At 48.3% G+C, this 27,772-nt stretch overlaps 1 protein-coding gene across 2 annotated transcripts; it reads left to right on the forward strand.

Moving 5' to 3' along the window:
- The first annotated feature begins 132 nt into the window (after positions 1-132).
- RNF11 (ring finger protein 11) lies at positions 133-27,215 on the forward strand. 2 transcript variants are annotated; one of them, XM_046944500.1, is made up of 4 exons: positions 20,817-21,537; positions 21,814-21,862; positions 24,317-24,486; positions 25,002-27,215. In XM_046944500.1, the coding sequence occupies exons 1-4, from the start codon at positions 21,431-21,433 to the stop codon at positions 25,171-25,173; spliced, it is 498 nt and encodes a 165-aa protein (XP_046800456.1). In that variant the 5' UTR covers positions 20,817-21,430; the 3' UTR covers positions 25,174-27,215. The 2 variants fall into 2 exon arrangements, with proteins under 2 accessions (NP_001006540.2, XP_046800456.1); NM_001006540.2 differs by lacking the exons at positions 20,817-21,537; positions 21,814-21,862 and adding an exon at positions 133-579.
- The last annotated feature ends 557 nt before the right edge of the window (positions 27,216-27,772 follow it).

Genomic DNA, 27,772 nt, shown 5'->3' on the forward strand with positions numbered 1-27,772 from the left:
CCGGCCTCGCCTCAGCGCGCCGGGGCGGGCACAGCTCCCGTCCGCCCAGCGCGGTGCCGCCGGGCCTTGCGTGCGCGATCCCGGCGGGGCGGAGTGAGAGGAGGAGCCGGGGCGGCCTGTGCGACAAAGCCCAGTGCGCAGAAAGCTGGTGACCAGGAAGCGGAACGGCGCCGGGCTGCCGCGGGGCGGGGGGCGGGCGGACCCCACCTGAGCCCCGCTGCCCCACCGCTCCCGGGCGGGAGCCGAGCCCTGCCGCCCCACGGCTCGGGGCGGAGTGCGGGCGGCGCGAGGAGGCGACCGCGCTGTCGCTAAGCCGCTTAGGGCCGGGCTGGCATGAGCCTCCCCGGCGGGGCGGCTGCGGGCTGCGCGCTGCGGGGCGGCTGAGGGTGCGGAGCCCTCCGTCGTGAGGAGGGGGAGGAGGCGGAGGGGACGCCCCGCTCCCCGGGGGGAAGCAACATGGGGAACTGCCTCAAGTCCCCCACCTCGGATGACATCTCGCTGCTCCACGAGTCCCAGTCGGACCGGGCCAGCTACGGGGACGGGGCTGAGCCGGATCAGGAGCCGCCGCCGCCATATCAGGTACGGGAGGGGGCGGGGAGCGGCGCGGCGGAGCCGGCGGGGTCGGGGCCGGAGAGGGGCCCGGACGGGGGGCGGGGAGGAGCCCGGAGGAGTCCCCGGGGCGCCGCACGGCGTCCGTCCCCGCGGGGCACCGAGCGGAGGGTCCCGGCCGTAGCGCGGGGGGCGCCGCTTTGTTCCCTCGGCCCCGCGCGGACGCGGCCTCGGCGGAGGGGCGCCGAGCTGTCGTGGGGCCGCGCGGACCGCGCAGGGCACGGAGCCGGAGACGGCGGGAGGGGGTCAGGGCCCGCCCCGGGGTCGGAGCCGCCGCGGTCGTCTCCGGATTTGAGCTGGAAACAGGAGGGGAAGGCACCGAGTTTCCAGCCGTGCCGCTTCCTTTGTTGTCGTCGCGCGGTGACATCACTGTCTGTGCTGCTCTCGGTGCTCCGCGCACCGGAGGCCGCGCGCTCGGCGCTGCCCGGCTTTGTCTGAGGCGCTTCGGCAGCAGCTGAACCGGAGTAACTTTTCTGCTGCGGGAGATCCTATTTCTTTCAGCTGCGTGGGGTTCCAGGAAGGGCCGTTTGGTCCTCGGGCTGGAGAGGATATGCAAATTTACGTCTGATGACGAGCTGGGGAAAAACGCCGGGTGCTCTGTCACGTCCTCACAGCCGTGGGGTCCCAGCACGGCCCAGCCCTGAGCTCTGCGCTGTGGTGGCCCCCAAAAGGAGGACGCCGAACTCAGGACTGCATTTGTCCCCTGCTTTGTCTCCATCCCCTAAAGAAGAAACGTGTGCGGCTCTAAGCAGGACGTGAGCCCTGTCTGAAAGGATCTGTAACAGTGACAGGTACAGATAAGCCCTGCGGGGCGGCCTGAGCGCTCCTTAGGGTGGGAGTCATGCAGGAGTTGCAGACCTTAATGTATAATTAGCAAAACTGCAGGAAGTGTTTAGCAGGGCAGACGTGTAACCTGCGATACTCAACAATCAGAGGAACACCAGCAGGACAGGAGGTCCCTGGGTTGTTCAGGAGGAGATACGGGCACAGCGGCCCTCGGTGGTGCTGTGGAACCACACTGGGACCGCTGGGCCCTGCAGAGCTGCTCCCTCTGTGTGAGTGCTTAATGGCAGAACAAGTTTCCTAAGATGGGTTATTTTTTGTCCTGATTTCTTAGCAAAGTCTGCACGAGTCCATTAAATAAAGATGCTTGATGTCACGTTTTTTGAAAGGTGGTGTTCTAAGCCAATCCTAATTGTCCCTTCTGTTTGGGAACGCACTGTGTTCGTGTTGTAACGCACTTATTACTGTCTGTGCCGTTGGCTGCATTCACAGCTGTGCTTTCTGGGAAGACTTTGGTTGCTTGTTGTTTTTTTTCCCTTGGAAAACAACCTGTTGGCTCTTGCAGGAGTTGAGAAATCACGTTGTGCAGGCCTTCTCCTGCCGACTTCAGTGGTGGGTAAGGACTGTTCCTCAGTTGCTGGTGTTTCGTTTTTTTATTTTAAATGAAGAACTTCCCTTCAAGTGAGTGTGAATGGTTTCCTGAGAGCACAGTAGACAGTAAAATAAGCAAACTTGCAGACACTTGTTACTATGTGCATTCATAGCAAAACTCCCCAGCGTGCGGTGGTGTGCATGCAGGCATTCAGCTGTCCCAAACCCCACGTGCTGATCCCAGCAGATCCCAGACACTCACTGTCAGGGGTGTCAAAATTCAAAGGTGCTCATTCCACAAATATGGAAGCACAGTGGTTTGTGATGACAGAAGACCTTCACCTTCATACTGTGCAATATTTCACACGCTTTGAGGTTGAGGGGGGGTTGTAACGTTTGAATTGTTTTAGGGTCAAAAGGTGTGCAAGCCAAGCACTGAACTTGGGGAATTCCTGGAACTCCGTTATTGCTGTAGTGGCAGCAGGATGTCGTGGTCTCGTTTCAACTTCCAGATCACAGCTCAGATGCAGGGTTAGAAATGGGGACGTAGGGTTTTGTCCTTATGCGTGATAAATACTTTCCACAATGTTTGAATGAGAATGAGAGTGTGTGTGTGTGAGAACATGCAGACCTGCGGGGGAAGGAAAGCAAGGAAGAGGATGCAGTGAGTTTGATAACTTATTTGTGGCACCCAGTGCTGTGCACGGAGAGCTGTGGATGATTATCAGCTTAAAGCTGAGCTGCTGGAACCTCAGCTATAAAATGGCCACGTTTGGGTTTGCTTCCTTTGGGTTTGCAACAACGATGTGCAAACTTCCTGAGCTGCTCTCGCAAGGTATGCAAACAAGCAGAGCGAAGGAAGCTTGCTGGGGTAGGTGCAGCCTTGTAGACAAGGCCTTGCGTGTCTCTTTGAGCCAATGTCTGTGCTATCTTGATGTTCAAAATATTTTCTGTGTTTCGGCACGCTTGTGCTGTGGGTGCCCATATGGGAATCTAGTTAAGCAGTAATTTTTTAAGGTGTTCACTTCTAACTGCAAAATAGGTACCCAATAATCTCTGTATTATTGCATGTCAAATTCCTTTTTATCAGTCAGTGGTACTGAATCTGCTGTATAACGTCCCTGCTTCTAAAAGTTGAACTGAAAATTGGATTGTCAGTACAGACACAGGGAATAATGAGGAATATGCCTTCCCTTCAGAGGCTCTGCATATACCTGTCCCTTGTCAACGTGCTGTAAGCTACACGAGAAAGGCTTCCAAGGGAGTGCATCCCCTTAAACAGCTATCCAAACTCATGAAAAAGTGGTCCATTAAAACAGCAGCCGTTTTCCAGTGCATGAAGCTTAAGGGCTGACATGGGAAATAATTAAAACTCACAGAGAAGAGTGTGTGTTTGAGTGTGGAGAAGGAAGTTACACCGACAGTTGACCAGCATTTTCATAGGCGTGCTGATTTTGGCTGCCTCCATTTTAGACTCCTGAAATTAGAACTGTTTTTCTAAGTGCTGAGCACATGCAACTCCATTTCTAACTAGTGAATCTGCTTAGGGAAGGGTTAGTTTGTTTTTTTTTTCCCCCCTCAAGTCCTCCAAATTGAGTGTGCTTTCAGGCTCGTTTTTCTGTTCAACGTTTGACTCCTTTGCCATCTGTTGGCAATACGCCTTCTGCTGCTTTGTCCACAGAGCTGTTTTTACCCAGTTTCTTTTGCCTCTAGTAGTCCTTTACAACGATGTTTTTTTTGCAGAACAGATGTGCCACTCCTCTCAGCCCTTGTCTCGTATTTCTCTTCTTCAGTAGATCCTTAACAGAAAATAATTTCTGAGTTTACCAAACTTTGGGATTTTATTCAGTTGAGTATGGAATACGTCTTTTCTTCCTGAGTTTCTCAAAGGCAGCGCTGTGAACAATACATGCTGAGATCTTTTAAAAAGCCATACAACGCTTGCTGAACAAATAAGCTACAAGTGTGAGAAGTGCCCGTTCCCAGCACCGACCCTGTGCTCAGAGGAGCGTGTTTGAAATGTCGTCGTGGAGGACAGGCTGGTGAAATATGTTCCTCCTTTATCTGGGAAGACCCAAAGCCAGCTCTGGTGCTCTGTACCACCCTGTTTGTCTTTGGGGCCCTGATAAAGTATTTCAGTGGATTTTATTTATTTATTTTGTTTTTTATTTGAAGGCATTTAAAGCCTTCCGACCCGGGTAGTTGCTTGATTAGGTAGCAGGCACAAGATGAGGAGAGAGATCATAGACGTGAGCTTAAGCCAGTGTGGTGTGCCCATAAACTTCCAAAAGCTGTTGGCAGCAACATGTTTTGAAAATGCAGTTTGGGATATCTCATGGCTTCTTTTAAATTGAGGTTGCAGCAATGGCCTCCTTGGGCCTCCTCTGTTCAGTGAGCATCGTTGGTGCTCGCTGTGCTCTGGTCCTGATCTATCTGTGTTGCTGGGCTTCCTTCTGCCTGTGCCCGGGTCTCTGTGCAGTGCCCTGCAGGTCCTGCAGCTGCAGTGCAGCACTCAGTGGGGTGTTCCTTGTGTGAGAAAGTCCTCTGTTTGAACAGCCAGAGGCTGTCCTTGATATAGTCCGGTGCATTTGCGTGAGACTTGCCACCGTGGATGCATGTGTTGGGTGTATTTTGCTCAACAGACCACAAAGTTTTTATGATTGTCTCGTCATGACTTACGTTATGACTTAACTAATACGCAGGTGTTCTGATGCTGTCTTCTCAAAGCAGTGGTGATTGCTATGGTTAAATGTTGCAATCCAAATGCATTCTGATATAGTGTTTGCACCTGTTCACAGAAGTGTGCAAAATTCTCTTGGGCCACGAATAAGATGATTTGTCCTCAGGGAAGGCATATATTTTGTGAGAACAATCACGGCGGTGTAACGTTCTGCTCTGACTCTGTGTGGCTGCATGAGGCCAGAACTGGTGGGGTGTGCTGGGACAGTGTAAGAGGAGGAAAGTTGCAGTGGGAAAGACGCTGCATGCTGAGTGCTAGCCATGGGAAGAGCAAAACCAAAGCCCAAACCAGCTGTAGTCATTTTCTGTAAGAGAAATGAGTGTATTAACAATTGCATGTGCAGGTCTTGTCCTTCGTGTTGTGCTGGAGGTATGCATGAGCTGCAGTTGTGTTTGTGGATCTGAACTGAAATAGTGCTTCAGCCTGCAGCTCCTCGTTTGGTGGAACTGGGAAAGGCTGCAGGCAGGAGTGTCTGCTTGTGTGGGGCTGTCTGGGGCCTTCTGGCACCACAGGCACGGGTGGGGATCAGCCTCAGCGAGAAGAGGAAGCAGAGTTTTCTGGGGTGCCATGTGTAAATTCCTTTATAGGTAATAATTACTTTTAAAAAGAAAAAGTGCACCAGTATTGGCTGCCTTAATGCACCTTGGTTGTGGAATCAGGCTGGCTGCTTAGTGCTGGCTTCCACCTTGTTGGTGGGGAAAAAAACGCTGGAAGGAGGGGAAGGAAGAGGAGCCTGGAGATAAAGGGGACCAGGTAGTGTCATAAAGGTAGGTAACTTTTTTGGCATAATATCGAAGATACCCTGTTATAAATTGTTCTTTATGAATTTTGACTGAATACTGGAATTCTTTGCCAGCTTAAACTAGGTTTTAAACGCCAGTTGGCTGCGAATGAAGTAAGCACGGTTAGAGGAGATGGGATTTGTATGCCCGTGTTTGAGTTCTGCTGTGCTCTTTCCATGATGAACATTGGACTCAGTTTCTCGACTGCTGCTGTTGAGTCAGCAATGGGTGAAGATCTGACCCTAACCATTCTGACCAGAAGGTTTTGCAGTAGGGGTTTTGAAAAGAAGAGAGGGTGTTCATAAGCTCACTTGACAGAATCCTGGTTGATCCACTGCATGCACTTCTCCAAGAAATGGCTAAGTTGCTTCAAGATTTTATGCAAGGTCTGTCGCTGTCTGCTGTGACACTGTTCATCTCTTCAATAAGGGAAAGAAGCTTGGTTTAATGAACACTGCCATCGACCCTTTCAGTGTTTCTAGTTGAACTGGTTGTGGAATGTAAGGTCAAGAAGATAAAAATAACGCTGCTTGCTTGTGACAGACTTGTGTCTTCCAGCCTTTGTGCTCGGCCTTACTGTTGCCTCCCCACAGACATGCACAGAAACCTATTTATATTTTGAGGAGTTAATGGTCTGTGGAATGGACTAAAGCAAATCAGCCGTGACTTTTCTGTGAGCTAATGAAAGTGTTCCTAAGAGACCAAAAAATTACAAAATGAGCAGGTTTTTAGGGATGTTGTGGCTGAGTTTGAGTAAAACATCTTCAGGGGAAAAAGCTGGCCATTCTTTGACTATAAAAGGCAAAACAAGCTCCAGTTAAGGCTTAGATTGCATGAAAAAAACTGCCGAGACGCTGTGGAAATCTCAGCAGTGAGATGTGCAGGTAGGTGTGTGTTCTTGGAATATGCTGTCTGCTGTATCGTTCTGCCAGCCTCCTGGCTGCCTGCAGCAGCAACCCAGCACGGCAGAGCCAGTTCCCATACAGCCCCATGGTGGGCACTGCTGGAGCTGGCATGTAGCTTCCTGCTGGCTGCAACGGAGGCTTGGGATAATAAAAACATAAGTCACTTGAGCAGGCCTAGCATGAGCCCTGGTCGTTCTTAGTTCGTTCAGTCTGACGTTTAGCTTGTAACTTTTGGCAAATCACTTAACTGCTCTGTGCTTTAGTTTCCTCGTCTGCAAAATGAGGAGTAATAAAGCTTATCTTTAGTGCAGACATGCTTAGTAAATTAATTCATGTTTGTAAAGTGTTCTGCAATAATTTGATTTTAATAAAATGGTATTCCGCCGTTACGAAATGAACCTCTGCAGGAATTTACAGCAAATTATCTGCTGTGGAGAGGGAGCTTTATCAGAAGATCGGTTTAAGACAAGAGATATCTCTTAAAATCTGTTGTGGAATCTGATAATTTAGGATTTGTTTGGCAGAGCAGATGCTTCCAGATGCTCAATTAGGAGAAATGAAGAGGCAGTGGAGATGGTAATAAGAAATCTTGCCTAATCAGGATAATGAATCTTCATTATCCGGGGAGCTCTGGTGTTCTTTGAGGCAAGCCAATCCTAACAAACCACCCGGCGTTCCCCAAACCCGGGACCACCTTGTGTCGTGGAAGCTCCTGCGTTTCCTGGACGTGCCACCAATGCATTGGTGCAATCTGCAGATGTTGCTGGCCGTACGTCTGGCGCTGGGCTTCAGAACCACAGAAAATAAGCGAGTTTTGTGTTCTGAAGAGATAATGGGTTGTGGGATGGACTAAAGCAAACCAACTGTGACTTTCCTATGAGCTAAATGACACAATTTCCAAGAGACTACGGAGTTATGGAGAGCGGTTGTTTTATTTGCCAGCCCTCCGTAGGAACCCCCGTTGGCCGCGCTGTTTCTCAACAACAAAAAAGAAAGTTGGAATGCCGGTGGCCACGGTCCCTGAGCAGCAGCATGGACAAACAGCAGATGCGTGCAGCAACTGGAGGAGATGAAGAAAGAGCTTTCCTTTCAACCACAGTTGCGTCAGCCAAATCACAACCAGCTGGTTTATTGCCCTGGACGTTTCTGCTGAGCCGTCAGGAAGCTCGCGCACGCTCCCTGCCTCGCACACGTGCACGCACGCATGAAACCATACCGAAGGCTGGTTTGACTTTCGAGCGTTCTCAGCCTGCCCGTGTTCAGCCACTGGCTTAGTCTTGAGGTGATGTAGACCTGTGCTGCCTGGGGGAGGGCTGAAACTGGGGGAGGAACAGGAGAAACCGTGACTCAGGAAGGTCAGTTCCCGTAGTTCCAGCGTGCAGCGATGAACGCGTGGGCTGTTATCCTTGTGATGCTGAGTCTTGTTTCTTGGGATCGTATTTCTTTGGGCACCGGAGCAGCCTCTGTGAGCTTCTTACTTTTTCCCCACCTGGAGCAGTGGGTATGTCTGGAGACACAGCTCAGCAGCAGTCACTGTACTTCGTTCCTTGAACTCAAAGGCCAATAACCATGCCGAGAGGGCCTTGTCCTCAAAGATGAATCTCAGCTGGCTGAGTTTTCCAGACTAAGCGCGTGTGCCATTAGAATTTGGACTGCAAAGACAAGTCCTAGGAGCATCAAGGAAATGCCTGTTTTATGACTAATAAAATATAACGAAGCTGCACAGATATCCAGTGTAAGCAAAAAAAACCCAAACATTTGGTGCTGTTTTGGACAAAGGCAGGGAACCAATTGTCCTGCAGCCTCAATTAAACCACTGACTTTTGTCAGGTATTTCCAGTTTCACAGAATCACACGTTCTAATTTTTGTCACGGCAAAGCTGACTTAAAAAGAAATGGCCAACTGGGTTATAACTCAGACATGTCTGCATAGGAAATCCATCCAGCACCTACTGAGCTACTGTCCCCATGTCATGTCCCCAGTTTCCCCATGGCCCTCACCACTATTGCTTTATGTGACTGCTGATGATTTGTATACAGACTCTAGCCCTAAGGAAACAGGGCAATATTTATCTGGCTTTATTTATTCCCATAAGTAGTTTGGGAGACAAATCTCTTCTGAGTCAGCGGGCGCATGTTGCAGAATTGGATGAGGCTGGCTGCTCTCGCCTTCTCTTTTACAGCTGCAGGAGACATATCTAAGAGATCAAAGTGCATCAGATTCCATTATTTCGGTATCTACAGGACAGTATAATGCATGACTGCTCTGGGACGATGCCTCTGTCTGGCTTATTCATCATTGTAATTAAACCCAGATACAGAGTTTGTTCTGTGCTGAACATTAATCGCAGTGCTTTATGAACGCGGTTGTCGAAATTGTAATTCAGACATGGTATAACACTGCAGTATAGGTGAAGACCAATATTTATTTTGCCTGAATAAATTCCTTCTATTTGAATTTCAGAGAGAGAGAGCAGTGATTGCTCCCAGGTTTTGAAGAAACAGCTGTAAGAGTTGATGGACTACAGACCTTCCAAACTGCTAAACTGGTTTGGTCTGTAGTGTTGCTTAACAGAAGGCAGTTAACTGCTGTATTCAGTGGGAACTCTATAAAGGGCTCAGACTGGCAAGCAAGTGCTGTAAATTCAAATTTAGTTGAGACAGAAATTAACATCTTAACACTTGTGGTCTTTATTTTTTGCTTGTTAATAGTACTTGCTTAATTGCTGCTGCCAGTTTCTGATGTTTTGGAATTTGTCTTGGTTGCTTTCTGTTTAGGTATTACAGTTCGCATTGCAGTTGCATCCATCTGTCTTCAGTTTAGCTTACAAAATATGACTACGTCATTGCTTTTAGTGTCTGCTCTGTGATATTATCTTTATTTTAGGACCTTACGGTGGCTGTGGATTGTCTGGTGGAGAGTGACGTTCTTGGAAGTATGTTGTCCATGGAAGGAAACTTGAAGCAAAAATACTTAATTTCAATTAACTGTGAATTCTTTTTTAGGTTAATGGCCTTTCACCTCTTACACCCAGAGCCTGCAGCCCCACCCTGACTGCAGGTAGTGCTGTGAGAATGAATCCCTTGAAGCGGCTTCGTATGGTAACTCATGTGGAGCTCTGCTATTTATAGAGTCCTCCCAGCCAGTCATCTGCAAGGACCGAAACCGAGGTGCAGAAAGAGATGTTTTCATTATGTCTGCGTTTAGACAAACTGTCTGGAATTTGTAAGCATTCAGGTTGTGTTTGCTTGCGTTACTGTGCAGCTAACCTACAGAAAATGTTTGCTGAAGAGCGCCCATTCCTTTTGTATCTAGTGGCTTTATTGATTTCCAGGAGGTGGAGTTGGCACTGTAGTAAATGTATAATTAGTTTTATTCTGCAAAATCCTTCTGTAGGATGTCTTAGAAAAGAAAAAAATAATACCCACTTGCACACAAATACAATTTCATGCTCCAAGTGATCTTTGCCTTCCTCTACAAACTGTAATCTTTCCTCTGTTTGTAGAGTAGCTTGTTATTCCTCCCTCCCACAAGAAGCAAGGTGACCCCAGTTTGGTGCTTCCTCGGGAGGAGCTCACCTCGCCCTACGTGTAGCTTCTCCTCAAGTCTCTTGGCATGGCTGAAGTTGTCACCTACTCAGAGCTGGTGAACTGGGGAGAACAGAGCTGTAGTTCTATGCTGAGGCAGGAAACTGGGGCGTGTTATCCTTCCTTTCTTTTTGGTCTGTGAAATATAGCTTGTGGATGCACTGCTATCCGGACTATGCTGCAGTGAATGTAGGTATGGCTTTCAAACTGCCAGCTGCAGTATCAGGAGTTTACTGGCTCTTTCAGCTCTGTGTCATCTTAGTGTGCTGTGGATGAATAATGACTAATTAACTCTTCATTAAAGAGTGGGTTGGATCAAGTGTGCATGCTGGCAGGAGTTCTGCAGTGGACTCAGACCGCGGTGTGTGGGGCTCGGTGCCTGCTTCTCCACTGCCCTTCTTGGAGATGCCTCTGAGCACTTGGGCTGCAGCTGCAGTAGTTTTATATAAAGAAGTGAAAACTGGGAAAGCAGTAGTAACAGCAATGTAACAGATGCTACCAAACAGGTTGTTGGTGTTGAGGGATCAGCAAATGCTTCCATCTCAGAATAACTAGTCAAGCAGCCAGAGAACTGCAGGCAGAAGGGAATTCATCCATCCTTTTGTCAGGATAAAGCATTTTCTTAGTACGGAGGAGTTAGTCTGATTCAGTGTGTCAGTAACTGGAGCTTTTTGGACTTCTGCAGTGTTTCTAAGGAGAGAGGGGTACTTCTGTGGCTCTTGGGAAAGTGCTGCTGTCTGATGAAACCTAATGCTCCTGTCCTGGGGCCTTAGGTACACCAGGGACCAATGCCAGTTGAAACCATCCGTGCCCCTGTGTTAGTGTGCTACACCTCAGGCATGTGGGGGAAAATGAGAATCTTTGTTCATTTAATTTGATTTAATACAGTATTCTGCTTCACCACTTAAAAATAATGTCTCTGACAGACTGTACTGGGGAGCGAACGCAGCTGAGAAGACCTGGGGGCTGTCTCTATTCTCGGGATACCACGGGTTGAAACCAAGCTAAAATGCACAGTGCCTTGTGAACCTCTTCGTGTGCTGCCATGATTCCAACACAAAGAAGCCTGACCTCTCTATTTGCTGCTGCCAGAACGACTGGTTTTGCTTTTCCCCCGTTTTCCATTTACAGCCATGTGCTCCACGCTCTTTGTGGAGGCTTTGGTGCTTATCTGATCCCTCTGTGTGTCAGCTCACACCATTAAAGCATCCGAAATGGGTTCTCTCTCTTATTTTCTTCCTGTCAGCTTAGTGAACCGAACTGACTTCCTGTAGGAGATTGGATTTATCTGTACTCTGTGCAATCCATATATTCAATTTTTCTTTCTGACATCTCTGGAAAGGTCTGGAGGTGCCAGCTATTAGACGTGTGCTGTTTCCACAAAGTGTTACAGCATTTTTTGGCTTCTCCGTAGTGCAATTAAGAATGTGCTTGGACTTAACTGCATCCCAGAGCATGCACAGGGTGAAGGCCTGCTGCTGGTTGGGAAAGTGAGTGCGTTGGGGAATGGCCTCAAAGTAAAACGCAGCCTCAGTTTGCCGTTTCTGACGGTAGAGGGGCAGTGATTACAGCTGAAGGAGTTAAGCTACTTCAGGACGAATGTCCAATGTAGGCAAAGCCTTGATTCTGTTTTTCTTAATTGTGATCTTCATGTTTAAAAACAAAACAAAACACCCAACCCACTTAATAAAAAATATTCATCTGCCACGACTGCTCAAGTTTAGATGCTTTTCTCTCCTCTTTTATTTTTCTTTTAAGCAACTTTGCTAATGTTACCCAGCAGTTGTGGCTATGTTTGAAGTACAGGAATCAGAGAGGACTTTCACAGCCTGCCCATGCTGTGCAGTGAGTCGCTCTCCTGTGGGACACGAATGATTACAGTAACATCATTCATGTGCGTTGCGGGGTGCTGCGGTGCCTCCTTCCACACATAAGCCTTCCAGTTATTGCTGTGTGGATTGTTTCCAAAGTCTGAATATAACTTGGCAAGTTTTGTCTGTGCTGTTAAGAGTCTGATTACCTTTGTGTGTGTGTGTGTGTGTGTATGTGAGGACTGCTGGGGTATGTGGCTTGTAATGCGACAAAGCTCCCTGTTACCTAAAACGTTTAGAATTAAGAAACTGTATAATTATACAAAGGCAGAAGCTAAAGTAGCCACCTCAGTCTGTTGGATCCTACAGCTAAGTCAAACCAAGAGCAGTTTTTGGCTTGACCTGCAGGAAAAGCGTCTGAGCCACAGCCAGCCTTCCCCAGCTGCAAGCACCACTCTGCAGAGCTGTAGTTGTTTTCCAAAGGAGCTCATTTGCTGCTTTCCTTGCTTTATTTCACAAAATATGCTGGCCAGCTTTCAGTTTGAGTACAGTAATGCATTCTGTCCAGCTGAAATGCAACCATTTACATTCGACCAATAGCTATCACCCTCTCTCTCTTAGAAAGACTTAAGTAATGCACCAAACTGAAGTAAGATAGCTATATATATATATATATATATATATATATATATATATATATACATTTAAATCCTAGAAGCAGAATGCTTACTGTGTTGCAGCAGCACGGTGCCTGTGTGTCAGTGTGGAGCGTAATAACCCTGTGTGTATTTGTTCACTTGTGTCACGGGCCGGGTTCTCCCCAGGCAGCTGCCTGGTGCAACGCAAGCAGCAAAGCAGGTCTGTACTGCTGGAGGTTGCCACGTGTGGTAGGACTTCAGTGAGTGTATCACCAGCAGGACGGGCTTCCTACGGGTCTGTTCTCAGCCCCACCTTTCTCCTGCCTCTACCTGCAAAGTGTGCTGCAGGGTCTGAGCAAAACCTTTGTGCTTCTGCTGCAGGTGGTTTCCACCATTAGGCTATCAGGAAGCCAGCGGGGGTGAGACCAGGTGTGTTGCTGTTTCATGTCCTGTCCTTGGGAGAAGGGGAGGAAGAAGGGCTCGTGTGCTGTTGAGCTCCAGCTGTGTGCTGAACATGAGCCTACCCAATGTGTGTAAGCCGTGCTGAGCTTTATAGCTGGGCTGGGTGCAGCGAGAAACTGTCAGAGCGCAGTGGTGCAGGTAGCAGTGGCTGTGGAACAAGCTAATGTGTATGTGCTGTAGTTAAGTTATTGTATGTATTTTATGTTATGCATGTTATTCTATGCAATTTTTACAAGAAGCTGGCCAAGTTCTGCCCTTACCTCTCCTGCAGAGTCTCTTGATCAGCAGGGGACTAAAGCTCAAGAAGCTATTTCACATCTAGATATTTATGGCCAACTTGCGCTTGTTATTCTTGTACCCAGCAGATCTTGTTTTTCCTTTCCCATGTTTACCCTCCTGATTTATTTAGAGATCAATCTTAAATACCTTTCAGCCTTTGTTTTTCTAGGCTAATGCTTCTATTTTTATTTTGCTTGTCAGTGGGTATAATATTCAAGAAACTTGGTTTTCCTGAAAAACAGAATCTTGTCTGATCCGTAGTCACTGAAACTTAAGGATAAAAGCCAGGTATGTTTTAAGTGATAGAGGAATCGTTGCCTGACTGCTCAGTGTCTTGCAGTGAATTTTGACTGGCAGTGGAAGTAATAGAAACATTCAGGTTAAACTTGCAGAACGTGCAGCTCAGGGATCCACAGGGCAATCCACCTCTGCTCATTCTTCTAGCTGTTACCTTCCCTCATTTGAGTAAACTGGGTTATACTGTTCTGGACCTGACCAGGAGTGCAGCATTGTGTGAACCCCTACAGACAAGGCCAGGACCAGGCCTGCGTGGAATTTCAAGGCTAATTTCTGTGCAAAGCTTCACATGAGCAGTGAAAGTCTCTAAGCAGATATATCAATCTGAAAGTGCCCCGTAGGCAATTCCTGTACGGCCTTCAGCAGATCTCACTGTAAGTCGTCAGGCTCCTTCCTACCAGAGCACGCAGGTACAGCCATGCCAAGCCCTTTTCTGCCCCCAGGTAGGTTCTGGAGCTGCCCACCTCCCAGGTGACCGTTTTGTTTCTTCTGCTGCTGCCTGATGCAAAACAAGTGGAGGAACAGAAGCCATTTGCTGCAGTGACTTCTGTTTGTTTCTTTACTGCAGTGGAGGTTTGCCTGTAGGAAAGGAGGTATCCCAGGTGAAGACAAGAATTTAGACTGGCTTTATTACCTTGCCTATTAGCTGAGAGATGACTTGGGAAATCTGCAGTGTCCCCAGGGAAGCAGTCCACCTAGGTTACTTTGTGATGCAACTGTCCTCTCTCAAAGAGATGCGTTTAGGATAGGTGTCCTTTTGGAAGCCATCCAGTAAGCTGAGAACAAAGTTACTACAGAAATTGGTACCTATCTTTTTGCTACTGTATTCAAATGCACAAGAACACAAATAGGGCCACAGCCTTCTCCCTCCTTGGTGTCAGTGCACCCAGCCCAGTGGGACAGAGGGGTGCTCAGACACAGCCCTGTGGCAGAGTTCTGCTTTGCTGGGGTTGGTTGGAACAGCTCGGAGTTAAGTCAGCCACGGTCTCCCAAGTTCTGTGGTAATGCTGAAAAGAGATTTGTGGTTGCAATGCTTCATGAAAGCATTGCTGACAGGGTGCAGCCTAGCAAATGAGCTTTAAATAATCTAGAAAGATAACTGAAATAGTTCTGTAGTAACTGAGTAAATGGTGTTTCTGCTCCTACAGCTTGCTGGAATCCCAGCAAGAAGTTTTCCACCTGTTTTTTTCCCCCTTCTCTTTAAGGCTCTTTAGCTACTACGCTTACCTGTAGCCTCACTTTAATGCCTCCAGAGCACCAAGGTGTATGCTAGGCTAAATGCCATAAATCAGACCTAGAGAACTCCCAGGGCTTTCTGGATAGCTCTTTGGCTGTGGCTGTGTTGTTTGTTTGTTTTTGACATAACAAATGGAGTACCTCCAGAGTTACTGTCTGACAGCTTTCCATCTGTAGCTCAGTGTTACCCTGTGTTGGTATTCTGTCATGACTGGAGGTTGTTTGTGTCTGGCAACATTTCTCTTAGTGATGGAATGGGTTGTAGCAGGGCATAGTTATTCCATCCCAAACATTTGGACAGGAGAATAAGTGGAAGCATTTCCTTACATCTTCATAATATCTTGAAGGAACGTTGGTAGCATAATGTCGCGTGGTGTGTGTATCCGCACCAGAAGCACTGAGTACATCACCTGCATTAGAGCTGTGCCTCAGCACGTGGCCAAGGTGGGATTGCAATGGGATTTCATTCTTAGCCCCAGCCCTGGGCTGGCTTTGTGTTTAGCACCAGCTTAGGTGTTCTGGCGCACATCCTGTAGTATGAAGAGCCCATCATTGCACAGGGACGAGCTCAGGCCATGTTGGGTATCTCCAGGTTCCACAGCTGTTCACATGCAGGTATCTCAGGGTAAGATAGGCCTTTGTCTTCCCACTGGGCAGTCCATATTCAGCAAAATGACCTGTGTGTCCATGGCTTTCCTCTTACACAGCTTTCTGGCTCAAAAGGGCCCTTCAGCATGCACCTTGCTTGCACTGAGGCCCACAGCCTGCTGCTTGCACATCTCCTGGGGCCCTGTGCTGCCTTCCAGTCATGTGTTTGTGTGAGCAGGCGTGCCAGTGGGTCGAATGCAAGTATTTTGGTGCTGCTTGGGTGCAGGAACTGCCTGCATTGAGCAGCACGTCTGTGACTGCAGAGTGGTGGTGCAATGGTGTGTGGTGTGCATAGTTCCATCAGTGTGCTGCTGCTGTAAGGCCTCAAGATTTCCTCCAGGTAGCTTACTGTCAGTAACAGGTCTTACTGCCAGGAAAGCTTTTGCTGCTTTCCATGGAAGCATGTGTAAGCAGGGCAGCAGGCTGACTAGAGGCAGCCTCGTGTTGTCAGGACTGACAACAAGACACCATGGCCTCCAATCTTTGGTGGTGGTGTTTTTGTGTCAAACAAACACGGGCAAGATCCAAAGAAGAGCATGTAAAGAAATAGCAGGCTGAAAGTGTTGCTTAGAGAAGAGGTTGCCTGTATGGCTGCTGAAGGACATTGGAGCTTATTCACTTGTGCAGTGGAACGTGTGCAGCACAGCCTGGCTGCGCCAGTGACTGAAGGCATCTCGTATGCAACTGTAAGAAGGTGTGTTTGCTGGTGACAGGCTGGGGATGGCCCCCGCGTTCATTGACTGCCTCCATGCATTGCAAACTTGAAAATAAGTAGGAAAAATACGTTCTGGAAGTACTTTGCTTGTATAACCGAGTCCTGAGAGAGCTATTTATGATTTTTCTACCTGTTCTTGGCACAGGCGTTTTTTCTGTTAGAAGCGGTTTGACAGTTGGATGAGATCACTCCTGGATTCGTGCCCTGCGAGCTAAAAATGCGGAGTCACTGCTTGTGAGGACAAGACTGAGCTGGAAGAAAATAGAAACATTGCCCTTGTGTTGGCTGCTAATACTGCATTGGGAAGGGGAGCAGCTTCGTAAAGCTTCAGCACGGCTTAGTTTCTGTCCAGTCATTCCTTGCCTTTAGATAGTGTACTACTTTAAAATAACCCAAGCAAAGAAACAGCAGATGTAGCAATAATCATTGATGCCTGAGCCATTCCCCTCAGATTAATAAGTGACAGCAGAGATGAGCCGATAGCCGGAAGCAGCGCCTCTGGCCATTTACTCCTGCTGCTTATTAACTCATAGCTGAAACAATTAATGCTATTACCAAATGGCACTAAACGAATAGCCAGATCGCCTTTTTGTGTGTGTTCATTGTCACAGAAGTGTGACTTGGGAGAGGTGACGGCTCCTCGCAGTGTGACGCTCCGGGCTGCGCGTGGGCGCTGCTGACGATGATCCTTGGTATGCAGCAGCGGTGCTGGCAGTGCCGGTGATCCAAACCCCACTGCACTGCAGCTCAGAGTGCTGGAGGAGCAGCCGGTGTGCCCTGCTGGCTGCCCAGGGCCGGGCAGAAGGGAGGTGGCGGGGATGATGGGGACACATCTCCCGGCTGGTGTGCTATGGTGACACATGGGACAGCCGTTCAGGGAGGCTCCTACTGCACCGACCTCAGTGTATGGCAGGTGTGCTGCGTGTCCTTCACATATCTGTGGCTTTGTAATAAGCTGATGGAGAAACGTGCTGGAAAAGCCCTATGGTTAAGCTGTTGCCAAATCTAGCATGACTGTGTGCTATTATTGGCCTCGGAAGGCTGCTGGGTCCTCTGCAGGCCCCTCCTTGTGGCCTGGGCTCAGGTTTTGAGTCGTGTGTGTTGATCTCAGGGACGCACACTTCATGTCAGACTGAAATACTTCGTGTTTGTAACACTTGGTCAGAAAGTCAGATGCAATTAAGGCAATAAAAATGGCTGCAGATCTGAGCGTGCCATCGAACAGCTGAGGTGTGGCAGCTTCCTGCTTGAGCGAGCACTCATAATTGAAGATGATTTTGTTAAAAATGTAATTAAAGTATTTCAGACTGAGTACGAGGCTACGGTCAGGTGAAGTGTAATGCAGGTTCCTGAGGTTTGGATCAAACCCTGCTGTCGTGAGCTGCCTTGCTGGCTGGCATGGACTCAAAGCAGGTGCCGCACACCAGCTGTCTCTGCGCTATAGCAGACCCGTTGGTTTGCTCTCCTCTTGCTGTAGGCTGCCAGAAATCTGCACTGTGTGATGGCGTCCCACCATCTTGGACTCAGTGCTGCAGGGCCTGATGGAAAAGTCTCCGGCACTTCTGTTCTCCTTGCCTTGTCTGGGGAAGCCTTTGCTTCCAACCCTGGCAGGTCAGCACAGCTTGGCTGGAGTGCTCTTGGCCTGCTCCCCGGGTAAGGAGATGTCTCTGGCAGACTGTGCCAAAAACATTCTCTTATGTTGCCCCTTTTCCTATGTGGGGAGCGGACTATAAAAAGGCAGATCATCTGAGATAGCTGACGTTGATCTGTGTTCATCACCTGTGTTACCTCTTGCCGTAGGCTAAATTAACACCTCTCAGAAGACCATAGGCGGGTGATATTGTTCCAGCTCTACCTGCTGTGTCTGTGTCAGCCCTGTTTGAGAACTTGCTGTATGAGGACTTGGATCTGATGCTGCGTTGTGGATATCCGTTAAAACTTGTTTTAGACGAGGCCATTAAGCTGTGCTCTGGGTGGCCCCGTTTGCCTTGGGAACACGCGTGTCATGTCGTTGAAGGATAATGCCCAGATAACACATGCCCTGATCCGACAGACGAGATCAGTCTTCACTTGGTGTCACCGATCCTTTGATGTCGTGCCCACGATATACTTCTGGAGTCCATTCCTACTTCTGTGTAGGAATGAACGATATTCTCCTGCTCTGTGTTACTGAGTTGTTAATAGACCCGACCAGCTCTTGTACTGCACGCTGAAATATACACAGACACGTCTCAGGTTTACACGTGGAAGCGCAGCCTGTACGTATTTATACTTCAGCTGTCCTCCCCTGATGGATTGCTCATGTCTTTGGTGCGCGCGTATTTTCATGTTTGCTATTTTGGCCCCTTTGCTCTGCTGTTCCTCTTAGTTAATCAGAGCCGACTTCTGTAGCTTTGCCGCCCTGTTCCTGAAGTACTGAGAATGGCCGAGTTGTTCTTAGAATCGCCTTCAAGCCGAGGTAACTAATTGCCAAAAGATGCATTTTAGCACTCTTGCATTTCTTAAGCGCTCAGGGTCAGTATTTCGGGATTGTCTGAAGGCCCTGAGAGGGCAGTGCTGCTTCCCAGCTTTTCCAGGCACTGCAGCGTCTGCACAGTCAGTGATAAGCGTTTGCTTTTGGAGAGGTCGGTCAGAACAGTGCCCACACAGCCGACGGTGGGAGCCGCTGTGAAGGAGGCGACAGGACCGGTGTTTCAGAGGCAGCCCCGTGTCAGATCACCTCGGGTCACCCTCATCCCCACGTGCTCCTGGGAGGTGAGCAGGGGCTGCTGGTGCTCGGCGTGGCCCACAGAAGCAGGTGTGTGAGCTCGGGGTTTGTGTCAGAGCCTCCGAGTGCTGCGGGCAGTGCGTGGGACATGGTGTGTGGAGGCTGACAGGTGTGCTGGGTCAGAGCCTCTGTGCTGTGCTGCAGCCCGGCCTGGCGTCGGGAGAGCGTGCAGCGATCAGCCCTGCTGCTTTTAGGCTTGATCCCTTTGGTTTGCACTAGAAACAATTGCAGTGATTGATGCCTTACCCCTTCCAGAACGTAAATAGGCGTCTGCAGGAAGTGCGAAGGATTCCTGTGGGTTAGTGTTCTGTCAGCCCCTCCCTCGCAGCTCTGCTGTGTTTCCCCCATCTCGTGCTTGAATGCAGCCTTCAAAGAAACCCTTAACTGGATGAGTTGTTTATCAGTTTTTTTGGCTAAGCTTTATTTTTGCCTCCTGCTCGCTGGCAGTGAGTGAGTGGGACGCAGCAGGTTTGCTTTGGGCCCTTCACGCAGAGGCAGCCTCACTGTGACCTTTGTCTTCAGCCTCTCCCCTGCTGTCCAGGACAGAGTTCCTCGGTTTTATTTTTTCCTTCCCAAAACGTCAGGTTTTTATTTGTTGTGAAATCTGCTCCTCGTTCTCCCAGCAGCCATCTCGCTCGAAGTGCTGTGTATATACAGCCGTGCTGCTGTAAGAGAGGGGCTTTCTGCAGAGATAACCACTTGGTGCGAGGAGGAGAGGATCTGTGCCAGCAGTGCAGATGTTGCTGTTTGCATATGGGTGAGGATGATCTGTGTATGTGTGCTTCTGCTGGCACCAGCTGCAGCAGGGGCCGCTCTGCTTCGTCATCCTCGGGGTGCAGCACTCTGCATGCCCCTAAGTAACGTCTGGGGCAGCTCTCCTTCCTGGTTCTGCTTGCTGCCACAGCGTGACAGAAATGTGCGGATCTCCGTAAACTGTTTGTGGATATTTTCCCTCCACATATAAAAATAACCTATTAAAATAAACACGCTGGGAGCTGTGGGGTGAGGGCTCTGTTATCTCCTGGGAGCTGTGTGCTGGTGCCCCAAGTGGAGCTGTTGGAGGGCTCTGGTGGGAGCTCTGTGCCCTGGGGCTCACAGGAATGTGCAGTACTGCTTTTCTGCAGGAATTCACCCCCTGAAATCTGATGGGATTGGTGGAGGGAGGAATAGGGGCAGCTAAATCCAGCATGGAGCTGGTGACCAAGGACCTGCTTAGTGGGAATGCACCCAGGGATGTGGCCCTGGAGCCAGAGGAGCCTGCTCTGCAGTCTGGCAATGTAAAAATTATCTGGTTGTGTCAGGAGATTATGCTTCCAGGGATTAATCACTGCTTTTTAATTACTACTTTTCTCCTACCACTTCTTCTTGATAATCTTTGGTGTTGTAGATGCTTTGGTGGGCAATGAGATCCCCGGCCAGCTGCCTCCATGGCGCAGTAGGTGCCATCAGCAGGGCTGGGCAGTGGGCAGCCTATGGGCTTCCACATACAGCACATGTAAGAAGCGTGAAACCACGTCCCTGGAGCAGCCCTTCTCTGTCTGGGAAGGCAGTGTGCATCCAATTCGCCCTGGGTCTGCTGAGCAAACCCAGTCTTGATGGCTCTCATTGTGTGTGCGTGCCCGGCCCAGCTGTCCGTCCCCACTGCCTCTTCCAAATGGGAGAGGTGAGACAAGGGAACTTGTCTTTAAAGAGAACTCCTTAGCCTAAGTGCTCGGCTGTTGCAGTTATTTATACTGCCTGGCTACCTGGAAGCAGGAATATAAAAGGTTGGGTAACGATTTCATTACGCGATGTTTTATGGCAGCTGGTATTCAGCTTTCTAAATGAACTGCTCTCTCCTGTACGGCAGAAAAAGGTTTTTATATTTGGCAGTCTGCTCATAATATTCTAAGGATTATTAAAGTAAGCTGTAGTTGCAGTATAATGCACATTATAACGGCAAGTGGTTTTACAGTAATATGTCTTGGGGGAGGATATTATTTCAGAAAGGGGTATTAACACAGGGATGGAGCTCGAGTCTTTTCATCCCGGTCAGAATAGCATTTCCAGAAAGGCCTCTGGACCATTATCCCAGTTAGTTCCTTTTGAGGAATAAAGTAGCGAGAGGAGAACATTTTATGCAATCCAGTGGGGATTTCGCAAGAAAGGAGCAGAAAAAGCGAGATCTTTTTTCTCACCTCCTGACTTCGCAGCTGTCAGCTGGAGTTGTCCGTGTCACGGATCCTTGGGGGTGGGAAGCTGGAAGGCTGAAGCTGTGTGTGATGGCAGTGCTGTGAGGGCAGCGGGGAGGCAGGTGTGGCCTCAGTGCAGCTGGATGTGAACCACCCCTGCAGCCCCCGGACGGTGCAGTGCAGGACAGGCATGGCTGCATGGGAGGGACTGCAGAAGGGAGCTGTGGGAACGACTGGGCTGTTCTGTTCAGTTTGAACAGTTTATTTGTATTAACTGAGTAGGCAGTGACCACAAGGAGTGCGAGTGCTGCGCCTGCTGGTATTTGGAGGCTGTAAAAAAAGAAAAGACAACTTGGGATAAACATAATTAGGGGGAAGTTTGTCTCCTCTGTTGGGCTGAATGCACAGATGTGCTGTGCATGGTGCTGTGGAGGTCGGGTGCAGATCAGCACTGCAGAGCGACGTGCACTGAGAGCGGTGGGAAGACGATGCAGAAGCAGAACCCCAGCATGGAGGTCAGTGGTGGACGGTGGGGGCTGCAGGCAGCAGTGAGGGTGGAGTTCTGGAGCTGTTGGATGTCAGAACTGTTCGTCTCACCTCTGACCTACCCGAAAGGATGATCCGTGCACGCTGGTGCCATTATTAAAAGCAACAAACAAACAAAAGCCCCGATAACACACTGCTGATATGCGGCGTGCAGGGATCTTAAAATAATCTTTATCCAGGGATTAAGAGTTTCTGATCTACCACTGACCTGCTTTCAGAGAATTACAAATTCATTACACTTGCAGGAACAAGATGGAAATGCGGTTAAACAAAATAGCAGCAAAAGTAACCAGGGTAAATTGCATCGATGAGCGAACCTCCAACAAAAAGCTGTGCTTAACGAAACCTTTTTGTAGGCAGAACCCCAAGCGTGCCTGGGAATCCATGTGCAGAAAGCAGGCCTGGGCTTCCAGCAACGTGTGAAAATGTTTATTTTCACTAGGAGTAAAAAATGCCGACCTCTGGGTGCCCCGTGTGATTTCTCTCCTCCCTCCCTCAGTGGAGGAGGACTGAGGATGACATGAAGACACAAAACCCCGCTGTCCATCTGGAGTCTGAATTGGTGCTGTTCCCACAGGGCCAGCGAGAGGAGCTCAGGATGAGTGTGCAGGGCCAGGGGGGCCGTGCTGCCCCTGTGCTGTGATGGGGCACTCGGGGGCTGCAGCACTGCTCCCGCCTTCCAGGGGGGGGAAGGATAACTGAAGACAGCAAACTGAGTGCCAGCGAGCGATCTTTGTTTTGCCGGCTGACACTAAAATGGGAGTTTTTGATTGTTTGGTTTGGCCATATACGTATATATACACATGTAAAAATTAGTATGGGAAGAACGGTCAGCATGAAATTTTGTCTGAGTTTGAAATGCCTGGCATCGTTACCCAACGATGAAGAACACGGGCTTTGGCTGCAAGTTCAGTATTTTGTAATTCTGTCTGCAGAAACATTTTCCATGGTAGATAAAAGTGAGCCAGAAGAGCAATAAATCCATGCTCATCAGTATACTAATAATTACACGGGTAACCTGATTTTGTAAATGTTTGTATGTGCCAGGGGGCTGTAGCTACAAGTGCTGCTGGAGTGCAGCCTCGGGGCCCCAGAACCACCCTGCAGGGTGTGAGGCCTTGCGGTGCCTGGGCTGATGGGCACTGAGATGTGCAGAGGGGCCGTGAGCCCACGGGGGGCTTCTGTGCCTCCAGTGGGGAGGGGGTGGCCTTGGGATGGTCGCTGCGGGTGCTCCCCATGGTGTGACCCTGCAGTGTGCATGGCCGTGTTCTTCCATTTCACTGGCATGGTTCCACCCAGCCGGCTCTGGCTCGGGCTGGGCAGGCTTTTAATAGCAGTTGGAGAAGAGATTAAAGTGCCATCAGACAGCGTGTCAGGGATCGGGGAATGGAACAGCCACTCATTTTTATTTACAGTAACACGATTTATGTGTTGTCACAGCAGCCTGGCGGCCGTCACCCCCTGGTTTTTCATGTTCCTGTGCAGAGATGCACCGTTCCCAGCCACTGCCACATCTGACGTAGTCCAGCAGTGTTCTGTGTCCCCTGCCCTAATGGGGGACGTGGGACAGGAGGGTGGGAGCTGCCACGCTGGGATGGCACTGCGCTGTGGTGTATGGAGGAGATGGAGTGTACCGCTGGCCTTAAAATAACAGAGGGAGTTCTCAGGGGAACGGCCTGCAGGGGTTGGAAGGAGCAGGTGCTGTATGCAGCTGGAAAAAGGGAGACTTTTTGGCCTTGTTTGACCTTCAGTGCTCGTGGTTGTGCTTACTGTCTCAAACCCACCTGCAAAGCTGTCAGCCTGGGGCTTGGGATCGTCTCAAGAGCTGTCCAAAATGTGAGGGGTTTGGCTTGCAGCAGGATCTCATTTGACTGTAGTTTCTTATGCAGTGATGCTGTGCTCAGATGGGTTGTGGTGCTCAGTTTGCTGTTCTGCTGGTGGGGCTGTCCACTGGCAGTTCCATGTCATGCTACCTTCAGACATTTTGAGTTCCTCGATCATTTTTCTTCCTCCAGTTTCTGCGTTTCCTTATGTTTCTGTAACCCTTTACTGTCAGGGCTTTACCAATGGAGCTGTACTGCTGTATTAAACACCCGCACCCTCCCCTGGCTCTGCCTCTGAGAGCAGAGTAGCACGCTCCTTTCTCTGTGAGAAATAAGAGCACTAATGCTCTCTCCCTACTGGTGCAATCCACAGAAGTACAGCAAAGCCATGAGAATACGAAGTCGGGCAGCTCGTGGTGCTTGCAACATCAGGACGGGACAGGGCCCTGCCCTGGCTGATGCATGTGGCTCAGAGGTGCAGTGTTAGGGAGGGGAGCGATGCTTTGTCTCCCCGGCATGCAGGTCAGAGCCACGCCATGGGTGCTGCTGTATGACAGGTCACCCCCAGCTGCTGGCTGCCCGTGTCCCAGCAGCGCACAGAGAATCCGTCAGGTCATGGGAACCATTAAAAGGCAGCTGTGCTGGAAGGGAACTGTGACTTTGTGAAATAGAGACCAAGCCCCAAGGAAATGAACCAAGCTTATTGAACCAGCAGTGTTAGCCCCAGAGCTTGGCTGTGGTGTCACTCACAAACCCATCCTATATATAATTTTAGCCATGAATTTGCAAAGGAGGAGCGTGTGAAATCACGGAAACATTTGTAGGACTGGGAGAGAAAAAGTTAAACACGCTGCCTATGCAGTGCTAGGAAATAGTAGGAGAGCCTTGTTTTTTTAATTTTTTAACTGAAGTATTTTAATTTTAGGAGCAAGTCCCCGTTCCTGTGTACCACCCGACCCCCAGCCAGACCCGGCTGGCAACACAGCTGACAGAGGAAGAGCAAATCCGAATAGCGCAGAGGATAGGCCTTATCCAGCACCTACCGAAGGGAGTCTATGATCCTGGAAGAGACGGCTCCGAGAAGAAGATCAGAGAGTAAGTCCCACAGACCTCAGAGCTGCTGTGTGTGTCCGCTGGTCTATGCTATTCCCATGGGAAACCTCATCTGGTCTTTCTGTTTTTTGCCTTACTTTCAGGGAATGCGATTTGACACAGCTTTCTTCTATGCAGAAGCCTCTTTGTTTTATCCTTTGTTTTCCTGCTACAAATGAAATGTATTTTCCCTCACACGTGTAATTTATGGCCTTTTATTTTCTTCCTCCCGTCATGGGAAAGTAATTCCATGCTTCTGCTTCCTCAACTTCGTGGCTCCCATCTCCTGTTTCTAGTTCTGTGCAGGCTGCTGAGCTGCCCCAGCCCTGGCTGCAGGTACTATGAAGAAAACACCAAGAAATCCAGTGCTGGGTGGAGCCAGCACTGATGTAACAGAGAAATCTTGCCATATCTGTCAGTAACAACAGAAGTTTGTTTGATACAGTCATATCTGACAGACGCATTGCTTTTCATTTCCAGTGCGCTACCATCACTGTAACTCTTTCTTGTTTCCCCAGATGCGTTATTTGTATGATGGACTTTGTGTATGGGGACCCTATCCGATTTCTGCCCTGCATGCACATCTACCACCTGGACTGTATAGATGACTGGTTGATGAGATCCTTTACCTGTCCATCCTGCATGGAGCCAGTGGATGCAGCACTGCTTTCATCATACGAGACTAACTGAGCCAGGGTTTCTCCGTGAACCTCCAAGGAGACCATCCACTTCAATGGGTTTGATCCTTTTGTCATTCAGCCCAAAGAGCCAGAAATTAGGAATTAAGGTCATGCACAAAACATACATTTCCTAATGAATAAAAAATACTCCTGAATGGCTGCAAATATTGGGAAAAAAAGCATAGTATTTTAGAGACTATAGAAAAAGTAGGTTGTTATTTTTAATGTAAAGCCTTGACCCACCATTGTCTTTAATGTTTGTTCTTACACCCATATATAGGAATTGTAAAGTGTTACAGCAACTGTAAATGTTTAAACTGCGTGTATCCAATTTTATTAGCAGTAAGATAAGAGTATTTTTTTTTCCCTAAATAAAGTAACTTTTTTTTTTTCTGATTCTTTTCACAAGTCCTGGCATTTGGGTCAAGGCTTTATTAAAATCTACATTTTATAACACTGGCACAAAGAAATAGTTTTAAGCTTGTTTGCACAGTTCTTTTTTTTCTCTTTCTTTCTTTTTTCTTTCCCTCCATTGGAGATGGAATTCATTGCCTTAGGTCTTTTTAATAGTGTATTGTTATTGTTGGGCTGGCTCTATGCTTGAAAACCAGTTTATTTATAACCTGTTACAAGTGCTATATTTTGTTTGCAGTTAGGAATATGCAGACTTCAAAGTGATCTCCTAGCTTGTAAGCAAACTGAGATGCATTATCCCTTTTCTGCAAGTGCTGTTGAATATGAAGATACAGAACAGGTCCTGCAACTGAAATGATGGTATCATGGTTTTTAGAACTCACTTCGGTTTGGACAAAACAAATCCTTACACTTGGATGCCTACTTGAACTTGATCAAGGTAAAAGTGGGCCAGATGCACAATAAACAGTGAAGCTACAGTAATTGGAAAAAAAAATTGGAACTAATATAGCGTTAGCAGCCATCACTTATTTTACCCTTTTTCCCCCTAAAAAATGGTTGTCTTGAATTGCAGCAAATGGATACCGCATCTCTTGTTCTTGTAGTTCTTAGGTTTCAGAAGTTAAGAATAAACATACTGTATCTCAGTCTCCTGTATTACATGTATCTGTTAAGCCCTGCTGGCTGACACGTCAGTCCACCAAGCAGATAAGAAATCTTATCAAGCAGAGAAAAAATATTTTGTTCTGTGCGTAAACGTTCATACAAACGCAGACTGTCACAGCAGCAGTGGAGGGGGAAAAGAGTACTGCTGTGGCCCGAGTGACACCATTAGCTCATTTCTGCAGCAAAATTACGTGCTTCTTAAGAGGTGGTCTCGCAAGAGATTGTAGCTGTAAAGAACTTTTATCCACTTAGCATGGTTTTTTTTTTTTCCTTTCTCTTTCTTAATGTACCCTGCAGTGACTTGTATACATCCAGCGCAGCGCTGACACATTGGGAAGTCTCGGTCTTGCAGAGTGAGATGCAATCTCACGTTAACCACAACAAATCAGGGAACGTTCTTGATTGTTTTTCACGTGCAGTTTGAGTACTCGTTCTATCAAGTTGTGTTTAAAGACCCAAGTACTTTGACCTTGTGTATCGACCAGCTACGACTGTGCATGGCATGGATACTTTGTGATGGGTTGGTCAGCAAAACGTAGAACCAACACGTTGATTTATTTATTATTCCTGTAGCTGATAGCAACCTGCTCTCTTACTGAAGAATTCCAAGTTGCAGTTGGAAACAACTCAAAGCAGTCTACAGTCCTACATTCACTCAAATTCTACAGATTTGCCTGGACACGATTTTGTGCTTAACTCATACATACCTACTTACACGGAGCAAAATCGGGGCGGACAGACCTGAAGTTGTGCAATATTTTTCAGTGCAAAATAATTGTTCCTTTTCATCATTCCATGTGTGTTCCTTTGTGTCCTCTTTTGTCTGGTTGGGGTGTTTGTTCTTCGTTTGGGGGGTTCCTAATTTTTTTCCTCTCTCTCTCTTTTTTTTTTTTTTTACATAAAACAATGTCCACTTTAAGTATTAGTTATTTTATCTTGTTAAAACTGGCAAATGAACAATTTTAAAAAGCATCACTGTCATGTTGGTATTAGTCTTTATTTATTACAAGCCTTGGTTAAGGAAGACTTGAAAGAAACATGGAGTGAATGGTACTGAGCCGAATGCGTTTCTAGGCACTCTCTATAGGTGAACTTTACCACTGCTGTACTTACTGGCCTATGGGAGAAGTTCTAATTCGCCAATTACAGTACTTGGTGAATAACAAAAAGGTCTGGAAGGGCTAAAAGTAGAGCTGATCACACAACAACATTAAAAAAAAAATCCAACTTTCAGTTTAAAAATGAATGTGTAAATAAAACAAATCAAATGACTTTTTCAGGTTTTTAGGTGCAGCGCTGTTCTGGCTATTTCTAATTCAAAGCAGCAGTTCATCCAAATTCAATCTGAAATACAGTGTGCACTGAACCTCAGCTACAGCTCTGAGAGCAGAATGGTGTCTCAGTTCCACCACATGGGAGGTGAGGGCAGAGTTTGCCTTCTGTCTGAGGGTGTCCCCTGAACTCCTTCCTCACAGTTCTGTACAGCACAGGGAGGCACCAAGGTGGAAGATCCACACACCCCATCACCA

The sequence above is a fragment of the Gallus gallus genome, chromosome 8, assembly GCF_016699485.2.
Source record: "Gallus gallus isolate bGalGal1 chromosome 8, bGalGal1.mat.broiler.GRCg7b, whole genome shotgun sequence".
Lineage (NCBI taxonomy): Eukaryota > Metazoa > Chordata > Aves > Galliformes > Phasianidae > Gallus > Gallus gallus.

What these genes read in the sequence shown, in the direction of transcription:
- RNF11 (XM_046944500.1), top strand. Translation starts at nt 21,431, where the DNA reads ATGTGCTGTGCATGGTGCTGTGGAGGTCGGGTGCAGATCAGCACTGCA. An exon ending in TAGCAGCAAAAGTAACCAGG is followed by an intron (nt 21,863 to 24,316) that starts GTAAATTGCATC and finishes TTTTAATTTTAG; the next exon opens with GAGCAAGTCCCCGTTCCTGT. An exon ending in TCCGAGAAGAAGATCAGAGA is followed by an intron (nt 24,487 to 25,001) that starts GTAAGTCCCACA and finishes TTGTTTCCCCAG; the next exon opens with ATGCGTTATTTGTATGATGG.